Source organism: Clupea harengus, chromosome 6 (genome assembly GCF_900700415.2).
Source record: "Clupea harengus chromosome 6, Ch_v2.0.2, whole genome shotgun sequence".
NCBI classification, from domain to species: Eukaryota; Metazoa; Chordata; class Actinopteri; order Clupeiformes; family Clupeidae; genus Clupea; species Clupea harengus.
Window position 1 is genome coordinate 25805036 of NC_045157.1, and position 23643 is coordinate 25828678.

Consider the following 23643-nt stretch of genomic DNA (forward strand, 5'->3'; position numbering starts at 1 on the left):
TCCTCTGCATTACCTCTGTAAACTTGTCATATATAACGTTGTTCCGAAATGTGTTGACGTTCCTAAGGACACGTTCCTTACACACCCTGCTTCAAATGTGGGAGGAACCAGAAAATGACAGCGTGTAGTTGAGTAGGGTGGGTGTGCAGCTTCTTCAAGTTATGTTTACAGCTGTAGTGACGCACGTAACGTTCTAGTCAGTTTGAACTGGAAACAGGACACATGTTTACATGTTGTTTAGACTCAAATGCATGAAGAAGCAAAGAGTTACGAGGTCCATAGCCGACCAAACTGAATACGGTAAAAGAATATAGTTTGGTCTGTCAGTTATGTAATCAACACACGCGACGAGTAATAGCATTGCAACGTTGTGATTGCAGAAGTTTGATGTAGGCTAGCCTGGGGTATGATCGCAAAATAAATAACTGTTTATCATATCTTGTGCCCTAGTGAGCCAATGATTAGATGACCACGGCATCATAGTTTCGTTGTTTTAAAAGTGGACAGGAATGTGGTGTAAAAGTAGATGTTTACAGACGTTTTCTCAAGTGCATGGTGAAATGTGCATACACGGTTAGTTACTAGTATAGTACGATTAGTAGAACAATAACTGCAGGCAGCATTTTAGTGTAAGACGTAGTTAAGTAAGCTAAAACTCCAGAGAGCGGTAGAGAAAATACGGGTTTGTCTTTTAACCGTGCTGTAGAACAATGACCTCACATGCAGGACTCTTGGGTCATACATGGGAGCACTGGCACTGGGATGTTGAGGGAAAATCCACTGCTGTCCAACTGTCATCATGCCAACAGGCTGTTTACTTCCATACCAACATGCTCATGGAGAGCGAAGGTTCCGCAGGGGTCCGTGGTACTAAAGGTAAGGTCACCACCTACAGTTTTGGATGTTATGCAGTGTTGGGGAAGCTAGTTTAAAAGCATAGCTTTTCAAGCTACCAATTACATAACACTGGAAGAAGTTGAACTACAGCAAAGCTACCTGAGGGAGAAATGTAGTTTGGTTAACTAAAGCTACTTAGAAAAAAAGATCATATTGACAATGTAGGCCTGCATGTGATGCCAGCAAAAAATGCTACTAATTTGAGTTTATTGCAAAAAGTATATTTACCTGTGCCAACCAAAGGAAAAAAACAACACCCCATTCATGGTTAAATGCAAGAAATGTCAGCTTTGGTTTCTATACAATGTCCAACAGTCAAGTTGTTTTCAGATATGCACTGAAGTCCCAAAAGAATCTATTCTAGACATTACCCGGAGGATCTGTCAGAACGCAAATGTTCGAATTAGTTGGCCGGACATAACGCGGACTTTACCTTACCAGCTCCCTACAAAGTCCGGGTAATTTCCGATTGAGCCCATGTCATTGTCTGAAGAATTCACAGGACAGTGGATTCACACCTATGCGTTGCGATGACGGTGGGCGTGTCTGGCGCATGGGGTTGTGTTAATAAAGGAGAGGGTTATAGTGAGATTGACAAGTCAACAACCAATCACGCCGCTAGTGATCTGTGGGTAGGCTTGTGGGTAGTTTAGGGGTACTTTGCTAACATGCTAACATTAGATAGCTGGCTCAGACACCTGGCAAATCACTTCAGACATATTCTTCAGTAACAATAACGGATTTTTACATTGTACAGTGTCTTTAAAAAAATCTAAGCAAAAAACAAGACAAACAAACTAATTTTATGTATAAATACGACCATCTACACAAATAAAGTTTATTATTAATATTATCTACAGAGTCTGGTCCGCCATCTTTTTTAAGTCTCGCTCTCTTTGGATATTAGCATAACCCCGATTTGATTGGTTAGCGCCTGCGCTGGAGTATTTGCATAAACGCGATTTGATTGGCTGCCGCACGCGCTACCTCTTGAAAAGTTGAACTTTTCTCAACTTTCAAGGCAAGGCGAAGCGAGGCTTATAACTAACTAATGTAACTAATATAAATTTTAGCCTATTATAACTGTATGGACAAAATAAAATAGCTGAAAAAAGAGTTACGGTAAAGTTCTCAATTACTCTGTCACTTCACAGAAGTTAGCTAACTCCACTCGGTTACTGCTGTCTCAATGAGGTAAAAAGCATATACAAACGTAATTTTTTCTGTGAAGTCATGCTGTTTTCCCGTACAAGCTGCAGGTAGCCTCCGAGAGAGAATCGATGGATCATTTTTACCATTGTAATTTTCGCTGGCGCAGGGTTATCCGACTGAGATAGCTGGTGCCTGGTCGTAACCTGTACGGTCGTATTACACTGTTTAACACGAATACAACTACTATTCCTGCAGCTGGGTTACGCAAAACTACTAAACACTGTTATATAACCCAACTAAATTACGCTATAGCTTCATCTCAGCCTAAACGTAGACAAAAGTGGCCAGTATTGTACAGTGCACCTCCACAATTTTTACATTTGTTCCATTCCAGTAATTTCGGCCACCATCAGCCCAAATCCGTATTATGGGTTTGGGCCAACTCGGTGTACCATCTTTTAAACACATCCTCTGGGGCTTTCGGTTGAGTGGTGGAAAACAGATCTGGGCCGAATCTGTAAGCCGGCAGACTGATATGAGATGAGACTGAGATTGTGTGGCGCCCCCATGTGTTCAACTTAATTTATCTGCTGTTGTGTTGAATGGTTGATGCCTATTGAGCTCATCAACATGTTATTGGTGCTGTTGTCAGGATAGAACCAATATTATCTAGTTGGCCCTCGTGTGGATTGCTATTTATGCACAATTGCACAAACACACGCACCCGTTCATAATGTAAGGTAATACCTACATTATTCTGGCACCCCGCTGCGAGGATAGTTATTCTGGTGCCTGGTACCTATTGTACCTACATACTTCCTCACTCTCACCAGGTCTATATGATACCTCTATGATCCCGGTGACCATGTGAGGAGGACAGGTTCAAAGATTGGCACACAGCGACTCCAGGGGGGGCGGCTCTGTGGGCCATCTCCCTGGGTGGTGACGACGCCTCTCCAGCATCGATGCTGTCAGACTCCTGGGGGCTCTCCAGTTGCGCTCCTCCAGTAATCCGACTGGTCCACTGCTTGGTAGGGACAGGTCATTTCAGGGTCACCAAGACTCTACATTGGCTCCGGTTACGTTTCTACTGGCCGGGGTGTCGCCAGGACGTAGAGCTCCACGTTCATTGGTGCAACTCCTGCACAGCCCAGGAAGGGCCTACCTAAATATTCCAAATGAAAATGTAGCTCATGTCTCCCTTTTGTGTCTAATGTTAGCTTGTGTGCCATCATTTTGTCTGTGTTTATTGCTGTTTGATGCCTGTGTAGTTGCCTGTGTTAGTTTAGCGTTATCTGTCACTTTCTGTGTTTTTGTTACGTGAAAGTTAACCTGTCGGTTTCCCCAGTCTGTCTCAGTGTTTCCTGCCTGTATGATGTCATAATAAAAGGCTTGCAACCAAACGACACGCTCGCAATTGTCTTCTTTGAAGAAACCACATACGCTACAATATTTAAATGTTGTGGTGAAATAAGATGTATACTTTCTATTTAATGTACTACTCATTGTGGATTACTTCAAAGTTCCATCCAGTTCAAACTCTTTTTCCTTTTTAATCTGCCTAGAACAGTAAACTTTGCATAGCATCTCAATTAACAGTCAATATGAACAACCACCTGCCTGCAATATACTAGATGGTAAAGTTAATAACAAATTGAATGGATTTTGGTTTTCAGGTTTCTGTTATGGAGAACATTACTGGGAGATAGAGTTTATCGAGCCCCCATATGGGACCTCTGTGATGGTGGGCCTGGGGACAAAGCAGGCCCTTCTGCATACTGGCAAAATGCAGTTTATCAACCTGTTAGGTGAGTCTGTTCCTTCTCATGGCACATTGTTGATCAACCAGTCAATTAGTTCATGCCAATCAGAATTTACCTACCAGAAAATAATGTGTGAAATAATGAGTGAAAAACCTACAGTAAAAAAATGTAAAACTAAAATTTTAATTTAAAATTCAACTCAATATGAGATGTGTTTTCTAGTACTGCAATATTTGAAATGTATGGTTTATCAACCATTTTAATTTAAACAGTGTTCTAATACAGGAGTTTTCTTTATCATAATTGAGCAATGATGTGCTATGGTCTTGAATTTATGTTACTCAAAATGTGTTCTGTACCGGCTCAGGCATGGATGGGGAGAGCTGGGGCCTGTCCTACAAGGGCTCTCTCTGGCACAATGGCAAGAGCAGAGAGTACACAGAGGCCTTCTATGATAAAAGCACTGTCATTGGTGTGCTGCTGGACCTGAACTCTGGAACGCTGAGCTTCTACCGCAATGGAATAAGCCTTGGGGTTGCCTTTTCTGGTCTAGATAAGGTAGGAGATCAAATACCATTACACCTATATGCAAAACAGCCCAGATCAAGTCTACTTAAAAAACATCCTGAACTGGACTGCTTACCGGTACCATGCTTCATTTCCTAGCCACATTTTTAGTCCCAAATGAACTCTTGAAACTGTACTCTGTCCAGGTGGGCAGACCTCTCTACCCTTTAGTGAGCTCCACAGCCCCGGAGACAGAGTTACTGCTGGGGCTGCGCACCTGTCGTCTAACTTCGCTCCAGGATTTCTGTCTGCACGTCATATCTAAAAGCCTCAGGCCTCGGGTCCACATCGACTCACTGCCCTTACCTCTTTCCATGTGTAAGCAGCTCCATATGACCACAAACACAGGACAACATCAAACGCTCTTTGGTCAAGTGTGAGAGGACTGTCAAAATCATCTGGGGATTTTTAATACCAAAGTCATTACAATGATAATAATGATAATAAAAAGCATACAGATTTATTTATATAGCACATACCAACAAATGAAATCACTGGCTAACCACAAGCAACATGCATAGTCAGACCAAGAAACATTGTTTAAACATTTTCCAAATGGGTAGAAAAAACCTGAAGCTCATTTCACTCACTTCACTACACTTATGAAGGGTTTTGAACATGTCCATCGCTGTAATTCTATTGTATGTTCACTTTTTTTGTGAACATGTATGTGCAAAGAGTATGACAGGGCTCAATGCCCCTGGATGATTTCTCTGGAAAGTTTTGGATGTGGATTGGCTACAATGTCATGGAAAAAACTAGGCCACCTATCATTTTTACAATGGTTTTTCATGTTCGCACCATATTTATGTTTGATTTTACATGGCCTATATGTGTAGTGTGTAGTGATATTTAGTTAGGATGAAAAATGTGGTCAGGTGTCTGATGCTATCTGGCATTTACTCTGCAACTGATAAACCAGCATACAAACAACTGAACATTAAATAAAGCCCCTGCATACAGTGCTTTTATTACCAATTGCTTTATGATTGCATGTGCTTATGGTTCTATTAGGGGTCCAAGCATCGAAGCTGCTGGATCCCTATTGTATTAGTTCCGGTTCTGGATCCATATTGTATTAGTTCCGGTTCTGGATCCATATTGTATTAGTTCCGGTTCTGGATCCCTATTGTATTAGTTCCGGTTCTGGATCCATATTGTATTAGTTCCGATTCTTATTTTATTTTCCTCCAACAAAACTTGATGGGCACGCACACCAAATTTTGACCATAGATTCCAAATGAGTGCAATGACTTGCACAACTGAGTAGGGGGTGCTATAATTTAGTTTTTTGCTCATATCTCTGTAACCGTATGGGTTAAAACTACAAATCTTATGTTCCTCTGATTCCTTGAAAGCATCTGATTCTAACGCAACCATCTCCCCAAATTCTGCCCACCAAATTTGCCCAAAGTAAATTAAATCTTCCAAGGCCAGTTATTTGATCTTTGAATCATCTACAGACCATGCTGACAAAAACACGTATTTTTTGATTTTTGATTAGTCAAAAGTGTTTCAAAGTTACGGGACAATCAAATTTGAGGGCATGACCCTTAATGACTTCTGAGGTCCAAACTTCACAATCACTACACACACTTTGGACGTCCATGGGGGCACAACATTTCCTCATCTCAAGAACTGCTTAATACAAAAATGTGAAATTTGTTGTTCTTTTACTTTATCCCATTTCCTGACATCTCCTAAAGTGCCAATAGCCATGTTTCTATCCAGCCAGTGCGAGCTAGGGCTATCTTCGATCCAATTGGGGCGAACAGTACGTCCCATTCGCCAGACACACCCACCGTCGTCCGTCAACGCAACGCATACGTCTGAATGTACTGTGCGTTTGCAATGCGTTGATCCGTTACCGTATCCCCATTCTCTTTGAATGGGGTGATGTCATCCGTTGCCGAACTGAAGGCCGAAATATGCTTCTACGACTGCGTTACTGTATGTTCACGCAGTTGCTTCAACGGACTTGTGAACATTTTTTTTAAGTTACAAAGAAATAGACACTGTGCAATGTAAAAACCCCGTTATTGTAACTGAAAAATATGTCTGAGGGGATTTGCGAAGTGTCTGACCAGCTATCTAATGTTAGCATGCTACTACCCACAAGGTAAACAGCAATTTCACGCAGTTTGTTTTACTTTTTTTGCTACGATTTTTTAAAAGTTACCGAGAAATAGACAATGTGCATTGTAAAAACCCCGTTTTTGTAACTGAAAAATACGTCTGAGTGGATTTGCGAGGTGTCTGACCAGCTATCTAATGTTAGCATGCTACTACCCACAAGGTAAACAGCAATTTCACGCAGTTTGTTTTACTTTTTTTGCTACGATTTTTTAAAAGTTACCGAGAAATAGACAATGTGCATTGTAAAAACCCCGTTTTTGTAACTGAAAAATACGTCTGAGTGGATTTGCGAGGTGTCTGAGCCAGCTATCTAATGTACGCTACTAGCCAGAAGGGAAAACAGCGATGGGTTTGACCAATCACAGCCTTGCGGCTTGCGTCGACTGGTCGGATAGTTAACAAATTTACAAAATAGCCGACCATAAATTAAGCTTTAATTGTGGCTCCGTTGCTTGCGCCGAGAAGCAACGCATGCGTCAGCTGATTAGCATGCTAATCGTTCATTGCGATAAATTAGCTAGTGTTTTCATTTGAGCCGGCCGAGTTTTGTCCTGAAATATTTACATTTTAATAACCTTAAAAGAAACTTGTGTTCATATTATTTTTGTGTGTGTACAATAAATGTAATAAATGTAGAAATAAATGAAGCAACTAACGGCCATGCTATGAAGGTGTTTGTATTTCCTTTGGCAAATGGGATTATAATGAATCTATAATGCTGATCAGGCAGTAAATATCAGAAAGAAAAAAATACACTTACGGTTTCATCTTTTATAGTTTATTTATCTTTGAATTCATTCACCACAAATGATATACAAAACTAGGATTTCAAAAGCAAAACATTATAATTGAGTAGCCTTGATGAAAACAAAGATCTTTGCAAAGAAGAAACTTTTTTTTTCCCAAGCAGAAAATTGTCCACATCACAGGTAAACAGATTGGCGCTGGAATTACAGAAAAACCAAATGGCACAAATTTCACGGTACTGGATCAGTGGTTTTTTGATGGCTAAAGTAATGTCCTGTCCTTTTTTTAAGGCACACATACACAAAAGTTGAGGACCTAAAAAATAAAAAAGCCACTGACAGACATGACGTTTTCATACACAGTAAACGGTACGTTCACTTGAATAAGAGGAATACAACATTTTAATGAAAACAATTCATCTGGCTTTTTAAATATCTACTACCTTACAAAGTGCACCACAGTGCAAACTCTTTCAGTTTGCATTGGTCTAAATTTACTGAAGACAAAGATGACTCATTGCTGAAACTTCAAATACAACTTGAAGGGAAGGATACCACTTTAATGCCTTTGCCTGCCGAGCAGTGAAAACACTCAATCCACAGACTGACAGGTACTGAAAATGTATCTTTAGTACTTAAAATAATGACCTCAAGCCAGATGCACACATACTGTGTTTCGGACTCCCAACTCCCAGAGAATTGAAACTTAGTGGGCTCCTGTAGTGTCTAGGTCAAATACTCGTACACACACCATCAATTACATAAATATGTTGATTTCTTGGTCTTCACGGACTAAAACTAAATTCTTCCCAGAACCGACCACTATTCCTTGACAGACTGGTAGCCTGGGGTTAGGAGGAATCTACATCTTTGGAGAACACCACAACACAACAAAGCACAAGTTCAAACACAGGACAAGAATGGTGAATGCACAAGAATATCTCTATTGCATTGGGTAGGAAACATCAGAGGTATCTTCAAGGGTGCCACAGTCATATCACAGGCAAAAGAGAATTAGGCGCAGAGATCACAGGCTCACTGTTATGCTAGACCACTTCCTCATTATATGTAGGCTGTTGTCCAACCTAATATCTTCAGCAAGAGTGTTGATTAATCATGTGTAGAAAAGGGCAAAGGAGGTAACTTGATGCGGTGAAATTAAGGGTGAGCTGCACAAAACATCTTGCAGGTAGATGCCAGGATTCAATAACCAAAAAATATACTTGATTTTTGGAATGATTTGATTATCCCGTATGCATATAGATGCTTCTTGCTTAAACTACTTTGTGTGATTGCCGGTAAAATTACAGTATGTAGAAATATGAACATGTTAATGTTTTAAGAGAGTACAACCAGTGGGAAGAGTCAGGCTGCCCACAGCCAGGGACCTTAACATTGTTGCTTGTTTGTAGACACAGCATTGGTTCCACCATGATAATGTTAATGTGATACACCACCCAATACTTTCCAAATATGTCCAAATGTTCTTAAATTTAAGGTGGTTAGAACACCTCCTGGTCTGGTGGATCTTTTGAAATAGCAGGATACAGCCCCAGTATCAGCCCCAGATGCGCTTTGCAACTTTAGACGGCAGTGGGAAGGATTTCCATCCAAAAGCACTTAAGACTTCACTAACCAGAGCAAAAATTCTGTACTAGTTTTACTGAGCTCTGCAGCCCATCTTAAATGAGCTTATACTTTACAGATTATCAATATAACCCACGTCATATGGTCCCCTGTGGTTACTGAACAGATGGTGTGCAAAGCATTACTGTTGTTAAATTTGGTCAAATTAAAATGCACATGAACTACAACTGGACTGATATTGACTCTAGTGTCCCAAAAAACAGACATAAAAATAACACTTGCAGAAAATGTATTGTAAGTATGATTAGATGATTAGGCTATAATTACCTATGAAGATAATAACATGATCTTTAAATGTCTCAAACATCCACCCTAACTGATTTTGCATGTTATACAGCCAATAAAAAGAAAAGGTAAGAAGGCAATACACAATGTATACACAAGTATCATAAAATATATTCAGAAATTTAAAAACCATTCAAGCTTTTAAATTTTAGTGCTTCATATGTGTACATACTTTTATGCAAACTATGTATCTAAGTGAGACGACCATCTGCTATTTTTCCTTAACTGGAAAAATAAGACATGGAAAAAAAAATCCCTGACTAACATTTCGGTCTCTTCAGAGGATCCATAACAGCCGTTTCATACCTGAATGAAAAATAAGCCCTATGAAAGTCATCCCAACATGAAATAATTTTCAGAATTTGAAATCCCAAATATTCACCCCGCAAACTACTTATTATGTTCAGTACCTTCAAAGTGATATTGTCTACAACAGCAGCATTCAACAGCTGGGGCAGTTCAGTGGGAAAGGGCTACAACTGATTGTCCACATATTTACAGTACCAAAATTATTGATCTTTCATATTTCAAAAAAATAATTTGCTGAGTTGGTCCAGATCAAGGTGAAAATTCCCTGCATCTTCTCATCTTCTAAGACCACTCATCTTTTTACCCTCAGAATCTTTATCTTTTGTGTGTCTTCGGCCTCTCACAACACCCATGCATTTGGCAACACAGAGGGGGACTAGGGTCACATTGAAGCTACACTGAGATGGATCTAATAGAGGAAGAGCATAGATGGGCCGACAGGAAGGGGAAGTGGGGGGAGGGGAAGTTCTAAGCAGAGAAGACCTCTTGGTAGTTGTCCAGCAGGGTTTTTGTGAAGTTGTTGATGGGTCCGATGGCACTGAGCGTCATGGCAGCATCCTGGCCCCAAAGCAAATTGGGCCCAAACACCACGGCCAGGTTAGCGTTGTTCATCTTGTTCACCTCACACCGTGCTGACACCTACAGAGAAAACAAGCATGTAGATGTGATCACAAGAATGCTCATGTTTCTATGGAGAGCCGTAAAGGAGAACACACCAAGGGAGTACAATTTTGGCTAAAGCAATTTGTCTGTAAAGTGAAGTTTATTTATGATGAAGGCTGTGTTGTGGTAAAGTAAGTCCAAAGGAACTAACTAAAAGGAAAGCACATTTAAATCATACTTACTTCAGCTAGAAACTGGATGAGGTACTTCAGCGTAGCGTAGTTCTCTTGTGGGAGCATTTTCAACAAGTTCCGTATGGTCACTACTTGAGAGGAATTGTCAACGTCTGCTGATAAAGCACATAACATAGAGTTACGTAACATACAGTTTAAAGATGGACACTACTGTTCAAAAGGTTGTAATCACCGGAAAAGCCTCCATTTTTTCATGACTGAGTGTAGACAGATTTGGGGGAAAAACAGCATAAGGCTGCAAAATGTGAAAAAAGTGAAGGTGTCTGAATACTTTCTGAATGTACTGTATGAGTACTGTACAAGTATGTCTGCTCTCTCTTTCTGAAGCAATCATTGGTCTGACCATGTATGTCACCTCAAAAGGTTTTAGTTTGATGAATTTTGACCACAGCATTTGCACACATCTTTTGATCTTGTTTTTGAGTAGGTACCAACTACAGACCACAATGTGCTAGGTTAGACAGGAAATTACTTGCTTTGGAAGTTGATGATGTCATTGTACAGCTGGTATGTGAGTAAGGGTTCAGGAAGCTCCCTCAGGAATGTCTTAAGCATGACAGCAGCCAAGTGCACATCTTCCATCTGAGCAAAATTGACTTCCTCTCCTGAAAATCCACACAGACCACAATTACAGCCTACATTCTGGACGTCAGTAAAGTGATAGGTCAAATAAAGATTCAAATAAAGATTCAAAGCATGCAGAAAAATACAAAAGAAGGAAGGGAAACTGACAGACGATAATGCAAAATGAGTGTGTGTTGAATGCTTGACTGAGCATGAGATTTAAAATCATGTGATATTGGATAAGGCATGTCAAGGTGTTTCACAACAAACAAACTTACAGTAATTAAATGACAAAATGTGAGAGGCATGAGCAAGCCTCCTATGTTTTTAGCTAAATATGTATCCTTAGGTCATAACATCTTCTAATCTAACTTACCGGAGTTGTATTTCTCTTGAATAGTCCTCACCAGGGTGACATTGGCAGAGCGTCGGAAGATTCCCTCCATCTCAAGACCTGATGAGGTATACAGAGGTCAGAGGTGAGTGTGAGAATGAACTCTGGGTTGTACCCTTAAAATGGTTGCCTTTAGGAGCGGCTTCCCAAAGACAACACATACAACTATTAGAGTAAACAGAACAGCTGGCGGAGTAAATGGCGAATGACGCTTACCCTGTTCCTTCAAGAACTCAATGGTATCTCGCATAACCAATGGGATTTCCCCAGGGTCTGCTCCCCTAAGGTTAAGTCTGGGAATGAACACAAATATCAACTCCATTTAGAATTACAGAATTGTAATAACTTAACTTATTTTTATCATCAAAAACACTTCAACTTGGATCAAGTGATGCAAAATACTCTTACAAATAAAACAGAGCCCCCTTAAGCAACCTAACTTCATAGTTCATTAACAAACCAGTAATATGAATACCATAAAGTCACCCATTATTATGTGAAACAATGAGGTTCTGTATCGAGTCAATGCTTCAGTTCACCTGTCTAATTCAAGCAGAATAGCCTAAGAAATCTAAAGACATGGGAGTCCTGACTGGACTCAATTCAGGAACAACACTGACATTTTGTTTGTTTGTAGTGTGTTATGTTAGAGGGAGAAGAGACCACATACACCGACAGGGACACTCCAAACTGCTGGTTAGGCAGAGGTGGACTGCGTGGTGGGGACTTTGGGCCCTGTGCAGAAGGCTTCAAAGCCTGACGAATCTTTTCGTCATATCTGTAAACCAAACCGCACATTATCAGGTAACATTCCAGCCAGGTGTTCAAATGATGTTGACGTGCAAACAATCATACATGCATATATAGGTCACCCTGATAAAGTGGAGGGTTCAAAACTGACATAATTGACATAATTCAGAGTTTTAGAAGAAAACACAAAGTTCTTACTCTCTCACTCGGGATGGAATGACGAGTTGCTCACACTTCAGTAGCTCATCTAACTCACTCAGGTAGTTGATGTAACTAATCTTGCGTCCAAACTTGAAGCTATCCAATGGAAAGCAAATAAGGCAGATATCAACCAGACACAAAAGTTAACCATTCACAAACCACATGACAAATAATCAAAGATTTCAGCTAGGCAGCCAAGTTGTGTGCAGAGCTACTCACCTAATTAGAGGTTTAAATAAGATGAGGAGTGTTCTAACGAACATGGTGGGGTGGACTATGACCAGAGATTTGATGTTCTTCTTGTATCTTAAATGAAACAGAAATCATGTGTCAAATTCCCAATGCCTCAACTCAATACATGTTCCCAATTCTACCACTGTGTAAACAGATGAGAAACAGTTTATCTAAAAGGCTTTTCAAGAGAGGCTGTATGGAGACTCACTTCCTGTCAAACTCCCGGTAGGCATCCCTGAGCCAGCCGAGGGAGGGCTTGTTCTCGCCGGTGAGACCATGGTGGAAATAGATGAGGGTGTAATCACTCTCCACATACTGGTCCAGAGTGTGCTTCAGGTACCTGCAGTCAGCAACAGATCAACAGGAGCCACCATCTTATCAACGTATTTGAGGCTATTCAGATCAGAATCTATGTACATTACAAGTGCATTACAATCTATCTGTACATTACAGTCCAGCCCAAAACATGCATCATATTTTGAGCTGTAGAATTCTACGGGGGAGATTGCGATGGGGATAAAAACCAAGACTATGACAGAAACTCAAAGACAAAAAATATTTATGAAGGTAATGCATTACTGTATTGATACTGTATTGAACTCAGAAATGTGGCTAACTTGGACTTGAAAAGGCTGACAATGTGAGGCAAATGGGGAACTGAGAGCACTATAACCTACTTCAGCAACTTCTGATGGTCCAATTGGTGGTGTGGAGGCATCCGGCAGGCACTGAACACTATGACCTTCCTGCCAAAGTTGTCATCACCTAGCAAATACATGCACGTCATTGGCAAAAGATGAAAAAGCAGGAAAATATATTTTTAACCATTAAATGGCTAATTTAACTGCCAATCTATTTTTAAGTAGAAACTTAATTCCATAGCCTAATCATTATTCACCGAAGTTGATATACATCAAGTAAGCACCTTACAAATATTTCACATAGCTGCACAAAATCCACACCTCCAGGAAAGTTCAGACAACTTCCGTCTGCCTTTCTGCCATTTCATGCCATTCATGTAATTTAAAATACCGTAAACTGCAGGGTTTCACAACAGAATACACGCTGCGTGTGTGGTTTTGGTAGCTTGGTTTATAGTTTCATAAACACTGACATTTCCGTCCTTGTGAAGAGGTGACAAAAGTATGTTTTCAACAGTGGAAAGGCTGTTTCTATGAGGGAAAGGCTGTTTCTATGAGGGAAAGCTACTATGGAAGCAAGTTATTTCATCTACAGAGCAGTTCAGGACACTCTGTTGGTGGGCAAGCATTTGGTGACATTTACTTGTCAACGACAAACTGTGCGCATTAGGTGAATTAAGAGCGTTAGTTTCAGACCCTGATTGCACTTCCTCCCTTACAGCTGCATGTAGTCATGTCTGAATATGTTTCAGAATATTACAGAACAATCACAGCCAGGAAATATTAGCCATCGCCAAACTCAAACCCAACCCCCCTGGGCTAAATAGGCAATTTTGTAGCAGGGTTTCCACTGGCAAACTAGGGGCTAATGTGTTTTAAAAATAATAACCCATCACTTGCATCATATTTGTACCAAAGAAATCCTTTGAAGCAATAAGTGGGTGATGTTTCAATACAGCACAATTTGCAAGTAAGGAGAGAACTCACCAGCCACCTCCACGATTTGGTGTCGGGCAATATCATAGTAAGGGTCATCCCAGGACAGGTGGGAATCCTGACCCAAATGTTTGATATTCGTTTCTGAAAATGAAGGATAAAATATACCAATGCAAATCATTTCAATCATATCAATGAAGGTTGGAGCATATCTTACACATTTCTTAACTATGACATTCACTATTAAAGTACCCTCCCTCAGGGCCCACGTGACTCCTGTCGGCCCGGGTGCAAGATATGGCAAAAAGACTCCCCCACCTTTAATATAGTAAAACACATGGGCCTACTTTAAGAGTGGGCCCGGGTGCGTCTGCATTCCTTGCACCCCAGTCAGTGAGATGTAGCAACTAAAAAGAATTGCTGCAAGACTTTGATGTAACACTCGGCTCGTTCTAAAAAAGATCTCTGCGTATGCCACAGCCGAGAGCACTCGTGACACTGTAATTACTGAGTGCTGAAACCTCACTGTCAGCAGCCATGAGGGAGAGCGCTGGGCTGAGCAAGCCCACGCCAGGCCCTTCTCTCTGGATTAGTCACAGGCGTGAAGTGCCCTTCAGGCTTCGCTACAACTATATGCGATCATTCACACCAATAATCCCCTTCCCCCTCATCTGCTGAGTTCTGTCGGTTCCTCCACTGTAGCCACAAAGCAGAAAGACATGCCTTCATGCCTTGATAGAACAAAATGCCTTGATAAAATGGATGTCACAGCATTTCACGTCATGGAAGCCACCCTCCCTTTAAGATGTCTTGAGGGTTGGAATGTTTTAAATCATTCCTGCATCATAGATTGAATCCACTTCCACTGTGACAGTGAACAGTGTACAGCATTTGCATGAATTTTCTTCACAAAAAGCATTCAAGAGAATTTTGATGATGAAATCTGCCCCATGTAAAATCAACAGTAACAGGCTAGAAACTGACATTGCCCATCATGCATTCTTCTAAGGTTATGCCAATATATGCATACTTGCGTGCGTGCATGAGCACACACACAGGATGGCATCTTGCCTATTTAAACTCCAACTACCAGTCTTTCTATCTAGTGAATCTTGTGACCAAAAATAGATGCAGCTCTCTGTAATAGCTTTCAAATGAGAAAAGCTTTTCCGTGGTTATCTCAATACTCTCACATTTGAACAAAGGTATGCTGAAAGCCAAATGCTTTATTTGGGCAACACAGGTTCTTTTCACACACATTTAAGCAACTCACACATTTGTTATATTAGAATTCAACAAAAGCACTACAATTATCAGTTAATTTAAAACAGGAAAAGGTCCTTACCAGACTTGCTCATGCTGGCCAGGTCATCAGAAGGCCACTGCTTGTCTTCCATTGGTGACAGCTTAAGCTGGTCTAGGGCACTGCTGGGGGCATCATCTACAGCAAGGTCATCCTGAAAGTCGACCAGAACTTCTGAGGGAGAGGACATGGTGGTCCTCTGGCTGTGGCTGTGCAGCACTTGGAAGATTCCTTGTCTATCAGAGCCCTGCCACAGAGAACAAAGTACATTTCTGTCAATAGTTTTATCACCTCACTAATATCTGATTTAGGCTGTACACATCAACAATCGAAGACAAACCAGCTTAAAGTGGTATGTGCTTAGGACTGATCATTCAAATGACAATTGCTCTTTTGTCATTAGATGTGTATGCCACAGATTTGTTTTAATGGTTTTAAAATACATGCTCTGCCCGTCTCCTGGGGCCTTGTGGTGTGCCAATATCCCATACTCCAGGTTGAACCCCAGGGTGGGCAAGTTGCACATATAAAAGCAATATGGTAAACACAGTCAAAGCCAGCATAGAACTGTATGCAAGAAGACTTGAGAAGTATTAATGTCACTACAACTCTGGAAATCTTCCACTTCAGAGAATCACTCTACACCTGCGGGGATTCCTGCTCCCACACTGAAGAGCATTTGGATTAGAGAGGAAGGTGTCCCAAACCATAAATGTGACTGCAAAGGACAAACCTTTACAAAATGTAGACAGTCACTTTAATGCCCTATCCCATATCCATGTGAACATGAATGTCTTTCAAGAAGTACCTGACCACCTGTGCAACCAATGAGGGACAGACAGAAAATGAAAGGAAGAGAGATGTGGAAAGTAACTCAAATAAACCTGTTCCCAAGTGAGCAGGATTCGTTCAGAAATGGCCAAAATCAGCAGGTTACCTTTAAGTCCGATTGCTGATGCTACAAGGCGTAGACCGCTTACAATCGAATGGGTATGTAGCCTGCTGTTAAATTCCGTTGCATTAAATATCAGCAGTGCGTTCTGAAGAATACATTCGCTGACCATGCGGCAGAAGCGGATTCAGGCAGAATGCTAAAATGCGACACAATCTGAGGTTATTTTTAGCGAATACACAGGCTCCTTCTTACACATTTATTCAATGAGCAAGAACATATTCAGGACGACTCGAGTTCTGCCTCTTTGCCATTCTGTCACTGTACATATGTCAGGTTGCCATATGTATTTTGCGAACGATTTCTTCCTGCTTGCTTTGCAGACTGGTTTGTTCACAGGCAACACGGATGAACCATTCAACAGCTGTCCAATGACATCGCTGCATTTTTAAATGTATAAGAATGCATACGTTCACTAACACATGCGCAGGCCTATACGATCGACAACAGATGTCATTTTGCAAATATTATTCATCTTCAGATTATACTGGCCATAGGCTGCAAGGTTAAGAACAAGATTTTGTCATTCACCATTTGAACACACCGCGATGGCAAAGTACTCCTAAATGCCTCTGGTGATCATGACAGACTTTTTTTTTACTGATTTGCAAGTTTAATAGAAATGTCAGAATAAACGTGACCTAATGGTTAATATAAATAATAATCCTCTAACCAATGTATGCCAATATGCTTTTATCACAAATCCCCAGCGGTGAATTAACATCACCTGGCTACATCAAAGCCATGCCCTTTTCCATTATATTCATAGACAATGCATTAACAACTATTTCAAGTAACCTTATAGCTAACAATGTAAGAACGTTTGACACTAAATTAACGCATCTGAACATCACCGTTAAGCACATCTGCCCTACGGTAGAGGTTTTACAGACATTTGCACACAGGAGATGAGAGGACTGAATGACTTCCAGGCTAATGTAAGCGTAGATAATTGAAATAAGCTTCGCAAGATAACCTAGCAAATTTCCTTGACCCTTCATGTGCATGCATGAAGGAGTTAAACCATCTGGCGATTCCTAGCTTTCAAAGAGATCGAAGACCCCGTAACGTGCATCTTGTCGAGCAGACTAATGAAGGCAATAAACCTTCTCCATCGTTAATTAGCTAAAACTGCTTGTTGTCTGATGCACTGCAGCTAACAAGAAGGAACGTTAACTGTTTGTTACCCATCGTGTCGTATACTGCCGCCAAGGCTGTTATTATTCAGAAATGGGTGGTCACAAAAAATATGGCTTACATTTAAAAATGCATTTACGCTAACATTGCTATCTATAAATAAATCCCCCCTGTGAACCTGGGTTAGCTAGTCTGTCATCAACGTAAACAGGCAAGCTACATTAGCTAGCTTGAAAGCTAGCTTGCAGTGGTTAATCGTGACTTTTATAGACAGCGCTAAGATACGTTAAACAGCTATCTATCTCACATTATCGCTGCTCTTCTGGGTTGTTTAGACGTCTGTCTGTCATTCGTTATAAAAATTGTGATATATGTTTTCGTGTGTGTACAACTCTGCAGTTTACCTTATTTCCGGTGGTATCGCTCTTTACGGTGACTTTCCACTTCTTTTCTTTTTTTGACATCCACAGTCTGTCTCAAACATCCGGTAACGAGTAGGCGGTCACTATATCTTAAGGACAACCCCTCCCTCTCGTCTATCAACAATAAAGCCTCGAAAAACATGTGGAAAGCTTTAACATGACACCTTCGAAAATAGTACTAATCTGAGACCGGGTAATTTGAATCAGTCAGTCAGTGACAGGAGCTGAAACAGACATTTAATTGTAGCCCAGTGATATACTAAACTGCCTCCTCAATAGTGATGTGTAAATAACCTAGACCTAGCCTATCTTTGGAGCCCCGTAAATTCCCCAGAACGTTAGGCTACTATTTTATGCTATAAATTAATTGTTTTGTCATAGTCAAGTCATAGGCCTATCTAGTGAACAGAAGATCTCCTGTTTAGAGAATATTAATTATCTCGATGGCACAAGTGATTATGTACAGGCACGCGACTATCGTTTTGCGTTTGATGATCTTGGGCGCACAATATCGAATACAGTAATGGCTTAATTTAAATAAGACCTTGGCAGAAGATGACAACGATAAAATAGCCGATGGGGCATCCAATATTCGATGGGGTTCCGTGATAAATCGCCCGTTCTGAAATATTCACTGTACTGATAGGCTATATAATTTGGCCCAAAGTTCATAACTTACACTTAGACTAAACCTTGTGTTGTGCTTTGCCTCACCTTTACAGGGACAAAACACAAATCCATTTCTCTCAAAAAGTGCCAAGAAATTAGTTTGATGATCTTCATATTGTTGTAAGGGAATCTGTGTGTAAACCAATTGTTTTCATTTCATTTAATATTTTTATTATTCCATAGATGGTATCTTCACTCAGTCAAGCTTCAACCAAATGGGATTCATAACACAAAACAAAGGTCAAACTCCTGTTCTCACTTTCACACACTTTTGTCAAATTGGACGAAGTGGGAGAACATCTCAGGATAGCATAAAACAGCCCATTATTCATCATCATCATCTGTAGCGTCAATGACCTTCCTCATCCACCTCCTCATGCGGAAAAGATGAGTGTAGAATCCATATTTTCCATCCCGGTCACAGCCCTCACCCCAAGACACAATTCCAATCTGATACCAGCGATTATCTGTAGGACTCTGGAGAGGATAAAAATAACCAATTCTTTAGCAATTGGTGAAATAAATAAACAAAAACAGCAATTGTCTGGCCTACATTTTATCATGCCCACAATACAAGATTTTTTTGATGGCAGATAACTCAAGCTTTTTTCAAAATAAATATACTGCCTTCAACTTCCACTTAGTATGACGGTGATAGTTTATAGCCTACCTTCATGACAAAAGGACCACCACTGTCCCCTTCACAAGCATCGCCGCTTATGTTCGCCTCTGGTGCGAATCCTGAAATGACAAGAAAAACTAATTTGATTCTTTTACTAGACCAGTATATCACAAGCAGTTTTTATATTTAATCCAGAGAAGAATTGTGGTACTGATATGTAAAAGAATCATGTTTTGGCATTTGCAATCATGCTTTTTTCATCAATTAACTACCAAATGGAACTTGAACAAGCAGTTGACAAAACTTTAAATTTGTTAGAAGAACGCACTAAACCATTACTTGGACATTATCTGAACTGAAAGAAAATATAATCGCAAACCAGTGTAACAATCAGTGTGTAGTGTCAACCACTTCATAAAGACAATGCCCGTTACCTATAAAGTGAAAAACAGTGGCAGTATATATTGTTTTTCAAAAATGTAATTATAAAATCTACAACTTACTTCCCATTACACATGAATAACTATTATTGTAACATGTTGTGATAGTACCTCGTAATATGGCCTAAGGTCAGATTTAAAGGTGTCACTTTACCAGCACAAAACATGTTGTCTGTGATACGAATGGCGGTGGATTTCCGGCAGGTGTCTTGCTCGACAATGGGCAGCTGGACCTGCTGAAGGACTGCAGGGTGTACTTTTGGAGAAGATGACCATGTCTCATAGAGGTTCCCCCAACCTGTCACACGACCCTTAAATCCAACCGACATCAAACTACAGAGCAAGAGAGAGAACAACTCATTTTCATTCTCAGCCTAAATGACTCCTGCAGCATTTCAAATCAAACCATCATTTAAAGCACACAATCATAGATTCTTCTATATAGTCTTGAGGATTCCACTCACTCTTTCGCCACCTGCCTGGTGGGCAAGCAAATTGGATGAATTCGAGCTGAAAACTCTATGGGCCTCCTCATATGCAGGAGAGCAATGTCACGGTTAAGGTTCTCCTTCCAGTTGTATTTAGGATGGACAATGATTTGATCAAGAGCCACAATTTTTTCAATACCTCTCTCAAACCTGGATAAATAAAAGATTTGTCCCAAAAAATAGACACATTACAAATAGACACAGATTACTTAATAATCCAGATATCCAAAACAACCATAGTTTAAGCACCTACTCACTTAGAGCGAGAGTATTTGCCGAGCCGAACAAGTATATCGTTAATGGTGAAGTTCTTGTTCCATGGTGGGTAGAGGATACAATGAGCGGCAGTGAGGACCCACTCGTCGCTGATCAAACTAGCCCCACACAGCAGCTCCTGGGGGCTACGCTTGTACAGCATCACCTGCCTGTCAGAAGTACAGGGAACAACTTCAAGGTACAAATAATAATAATAATTATTATTGGTTATTTAATTTATAGCGCACTCTATATCCGGCAGAATCTCAGAGTGCTACAGTAAAAACATAGTTAAAAAAACATAGTTAAGACATAGTTACACATGATATAGACCAAACAAATATGTTTACTGACAGAAAATGGGCACAAATGTGTAAGAACCAATAGCTCCCGCACAGGCTACTAGTGGTGTTTGCTTTTTACCATGGGGCACTTCCAACTTCTGCATCGTCCCCTTTCACAATTCTCTTGTCACGATAAGAATCGAGTAATTCCTGTTCTTTTTTGTCTGCTGTACCCACTTTCTCAAACATGGGGCGCTGTCCACACACTGGGGTGACAGAAAGTCATGCATGTTTTAGGATGAGCATGCTAGCATACATGTGGTAAATGTACACAATACATACAAAAAAACCTTGCTATATACATGATACAGACAAAATTGATGTCACCGATTTACAATAACAATAATCTGTTAAATAAAAATACAAAGTAGATAAATCTCTATATAAACAGAAAAGACACTGTCTGCAATAGAACTCATTTCCATAAAGTGTGTTTCATGGAATGAAGATGAATGGATTGTCCCTCTCAGACTACACCAGAGCTCATACATCAAGTATTCGGGAAGTCAGGCATTCATTTGCGGTTTTGCAATTACCTTGTAAGAAAAAGGTAAAGACAAACTTGGCTAGTCTTTAGAAAATATACCCATTCATTCTTACTTACCCAGTTCCCCGCTGCCAAAACTCCGGGGACTGAAGAAAGGTTTTCTAGGTCCAGGTCTCACAGTTCGCTGACGTATTTGCGTCGTATCTACCCCTATATCTTCACCCTCTAGGGGATCCTCTGCCAGAAGACAAACAAGGTGAAATAATATTAATAATTGCACAGCAGGATGACCTGGCAGTGTCCTTAATCCTTATGCCTCAAGGCAGTTGTCGTTTAAGAACATTCTTCCGTTTACAGTCTTAATGATGAAAGAACAGAGACAAACATTTGTATTCTCCTGGGCATCTTCTTACCACACAACTCCAGCTCACAGTAGTCCATGGTGACATTGGGGTAATCTACAAAGCACCAAGGTCCTTCTGTGTCATCGTCTGGATTTCTGCAGTAGTTCACCTCCAGTTTAACTTCAGGGAGAAACTCTTTTCCTACAGCCTTCTTAACTGCTTTAGGTGAAGCCCAGGGCAGACATGTGAAGCCCCTCATAGTGACAGACAGGGTTCCTTTATAGTCTTTGCCTTGGTTAGGTAAGCAGTTTGCTTTACTGGAGTAATCGATAGTCACATTAACGTCTATAGGAAGGGGAGCAGGAGCATATGGTCCTTCTGATGACAGAAAAAAAGCAAAAAATGTAATTAGAAACATCCACATGGTTTGGTATGCTGGAACTGGAATTGTATAATATTATGTGTGAGATTCAGAATTTATCATAAATTGTATTACTGCTTTTCTGTCCTCTATCCATGTCCCTTATAGCAGAGCATTGATATGAACACATGATAAATCCTTCTTTTGGTTTTCCATAAAAAAGCATGAGAAAGATTATACCACAATTAGGAATAGCACAGCTCTCTCTTCTGACAGTGGGATCACGAGTGAAGCACCAGGGTCCATCGGGACTCTGATCAGGATTTCGGCAATAGTTCTTTTGCAATGACTCATCCAGGGATGCGTTGAATTCCCTATAAAATTGGTGGAAATATATGCAAGAATACCGTGATAAAAGCCATGTGATGATGCCATTCAGATTATTCAAAGATAAATAAGCAATATTTCTCAAACATAAATATTTGGGGTCACAAAGGAATCACCAATTAGACTGATCATGTAATAAAAGAGTTAAGTATTCATACGTTATTTTGTGTGGAAAGTTGCTACCCCAGTACTGACATGCCTTTCCACTCGAGGTGAGGGATACAGCTTCCTTGTAGGTCTCTCCATTTTCATACGAACATTCACCTGAAGCTGCACGTACACGGCATTTAATGGCTTTCATCACTTTCATGAAGAAAAACTGATTATGCATTTGGTATTTATTTAGTCTTGATGGCAGTAAAAATTAACAAAAACAATGATTTACCATTCAAGCAGGATCTGAGCTTTTTTATAGACGTTTCATCTCTGGGCAATGTTGTGCCCTCACAGCCTGTAAAACAGCAAAGCACATCCTTAATTAACCCACATATTTGTGGTATGTTGACATTTAAAATATTAAATGGGATAACGAGGTACTAAGCCATTCTTTTTTAATGTAACCAGAACTCATCAATGTGCTGGTGGTCTGTGAACTTTAGCCCTGGTTTAGCTGGTTCTATATCTTGAAACTGATCTGACTGAAGACCAATTTTAACAGTGAGACCTTACCCTGGTATTTCCACCAAAATTGTTTCTAAATGCAAAGGGGGAAAAAAAACACGATTAGAGACATGTTTGCTCCTCAACATTACAGTATGCACTAATTTCATTGTAAACCTTTCAATAGGAAGCTTTAAAGATAAAGAACTGGTCTCACCGTTGTCTGAGGCTGCTCAAACACTTCACGGGCTTCTTCGTGATCACATATCTCCTCCAGACACTCACGCTCCAGGTTACCAGGCTTCACCTCCTCAAAATATGAATTTGCTCGCTTGTCTCTGACTAAAAACTGAGAGGCTCCTTCGGTCTTGATAAATACTTCAAACAAAACAAGATGTGATAAACATCAACATTGTGACAGTGAATATTTGAGTAGTCTAAACATCTGTAATAGCCTTTTACATGTCATCTGTGAGGTGAGTGATTATTTTTTTGTACAGGCAAGACCTCAATATTAATGTACAGTATTTCCATCTTACCATCTCTACACATGACCTGAAGAACAAAGCTGAGAAAGAGGCTGAGGAGTAGAGTTGCTGGAATTCCACCCATTTCTAACTGTGGTTGAGAAAGAACTCTTAACAAAGACTTTGAGTCTGCATGAAACCCTGGACCCCACACGTCCCAATGCCTTCACACAGACCTCGACTCACAGAAACAGGGTGCTGACTAGTTAATACTTAACTACTGGAG

General features: G+C 40.4%; 3 protein-coding genes across 6 annotated transcripts; 1 reads left to right on the top strand and 2 right to left on the bottom strand.

The window, feature by feature from the left end:
* The first annotated feature begins 5 nt into the window (after nt 1-5).
* si:dkey-23n7.10 (SPRY domain-containing SOCS box protein 3) lies at nt 6-6364 on the top strand. Of its 2 annotated transcripts, XM_031569572.2 has the most exons (5): nt 7-300; nt 707-876; nt 3726-3857; nt 4180-4370; nt 4526-6364. In XM_031569572.2, exons 2-5 carry the CDS (start codon nt 711-713, stop codon nt 4757-4759), a joined length of 723 nt encoding a protein of 240 aa, XP_031425432.1. In that variant the 5' UTR covers nt 7-300; nt 707-710; the 3' UTR covers nt 4760-6364. The 2 variants fall into 2 exon arrangements, with proteins under 2 accessions (XP_012670322.1, XP_031425432.1); XM_012814868.3 differs by having other exon boundaries at nt 6-876; nt 4551-6364.
* A 913-nt stretch (nt 6365-7277) lies between these two features.
* Nucleotides 7278-18118, bottom strand: arhgap1 (Rho GTPase activating protein 1). Of its 3 annotated transcripts, none has more exons than XM_031569575.1 (13): nt 17876-18118; nt 15425-15629; nt 14131-14223; nt 13180-13267; nt 12711-12842; nt 12488-12574; nt 12266-12364; nt 11988-12095; nt 11534-11610; nt 11300-11377; nt 10836-10964; nt 10348-10454; nt 7278-10141 (listed from the first exon to the last, which is right to left on the bottom strand). In XM_031569575.1, exons 1-13 carry the CDS (start codon nt 17933-17935, stop codon nt 9971-9973), a joined length of 1434 nt encoding a protein of 477 aa, XP_031425435.1. In that variant the 5' UTR covers nt 17936-18118; the 3' UTR covers nt 7278-9970. The 3 variants fall into 3 exon arrangements, with proteins under 3 accessions (XP_031425435.1, XP_012670320.2, XP_031425436.1); XM_012814866.3 differs by having other exon boundaries at nt 10348-10451; nt 17876-18114; XM_031569576.2 differs by lacking the exon at nt 17876-18118 and adding an exon at nt 16320-17493.
* A 592-nt stretch (nt 18119-18710) lies between these two features.
* On the bottom strand, nt 18711-23639 carry f2 (coagulation factor II (thrombin)). Its single transcript, XM_012814952.3, has 14 exons — nt 23430-23639; nt 23108-23268; nt 22960-22984; nt 22676-22741; nt 22449-22560; nt 22144-22277; nt 21612-21920; nt 21316-21435; nt 20791-20917; nt 20370-20537; nt 20089-20262; nt 19779-19957; nt 19233-19303; nt 18711-19039 (listed from the first exon to the last, which is right to left on the bottom strand). The coding sequence occupies exons 1-14, from the start codon at nt 23500-23502 to the stop codon at nt 18887-18889; spliced, it is 1872 nt and encodes a 623-aa protein (XP_012670406.2). The 5' UTR covers nt 23503-23639; the 3' UTR covers nt 18711-18886.
* Nucleotides 23640-23643: the final 4 nt, after the last annotated feature.

What these genes read in the sequence shown, in the direction of transcription:
- si:dkey-23n7.10 (XM_031569572.2), top strand. Translation starts at nt 711, where the DNA reads ATGACCTCACATGCAGGACTCTTGGGTCATACATGGGAGCACTGGCAC. An exon ending in AGGGGTCCGTGGTACTAAAG is followed by an intron (nt 877 to 3,725) that starts GTAAGGTCACCA and finishes TTTGGTTTTCAG; the next exon opens with GTTTCTGTTATGGAGAACAT. An exon ending in GCAGTTTATCAACCTGTTAG is followed by an intron (nt 3,858 to 4,179) that starts GTGAGTCTGTTC and finishes GTACCGGCTCAG; the next exon opens with GCATGGATGGGGAGAGCTGG.
- arhgap1 (XM_031569575.1), bottom strand. Translation starts at nt 17,935, where the DNA reads ATGTCAAAAAAAGAAAAGAAGTGGAAAGTCACCGTAAAGAGCGATACC. An exon ending in CCAAATCGTGGAGGTGGCTG is followed by an intron (nt 13,268 to 14,130) that starts GTGAGTTCTCTC and finishes TGTATTTGCTAG; the next exon opens with GTGATGACAACTTTGGCAGG. An exon ending in TTATTTAAACCTCTAATTAG is followed by an intron (nt 12,365 to 12,487) that starts GTGAGTAGCTCT and finishes TCCATTGGATAG; the next exon opens with CTTCAAGTTTGGACGCAAGA.
- f2 (XM_012814952.3), bottom strand. Translation starts at nt 23,502, where the DNA reads ATGGGTGGAATTCCAGCAACTCTACTCCTCAGCCTCTTTCTCAGCTTT. An exon ending in ATTTTGGTGGAAATACCAGG is followed by an intron (nt 22,742 to 22,959) that starts GTAAGGTCTCAC and finishes GCTGTTTTACAG; the next exon opens with GCTGTGAGGGCACAACATTG. An exon ending in GGCAAATACTCTCGCTCTAA is followed by an intron (nt 20,263 to 20,369) that starts GTGAGTAGGTGC and finishes TTATTTATCCAG; the next exon opens with GTTTGAGAGAGGTATTGAAA.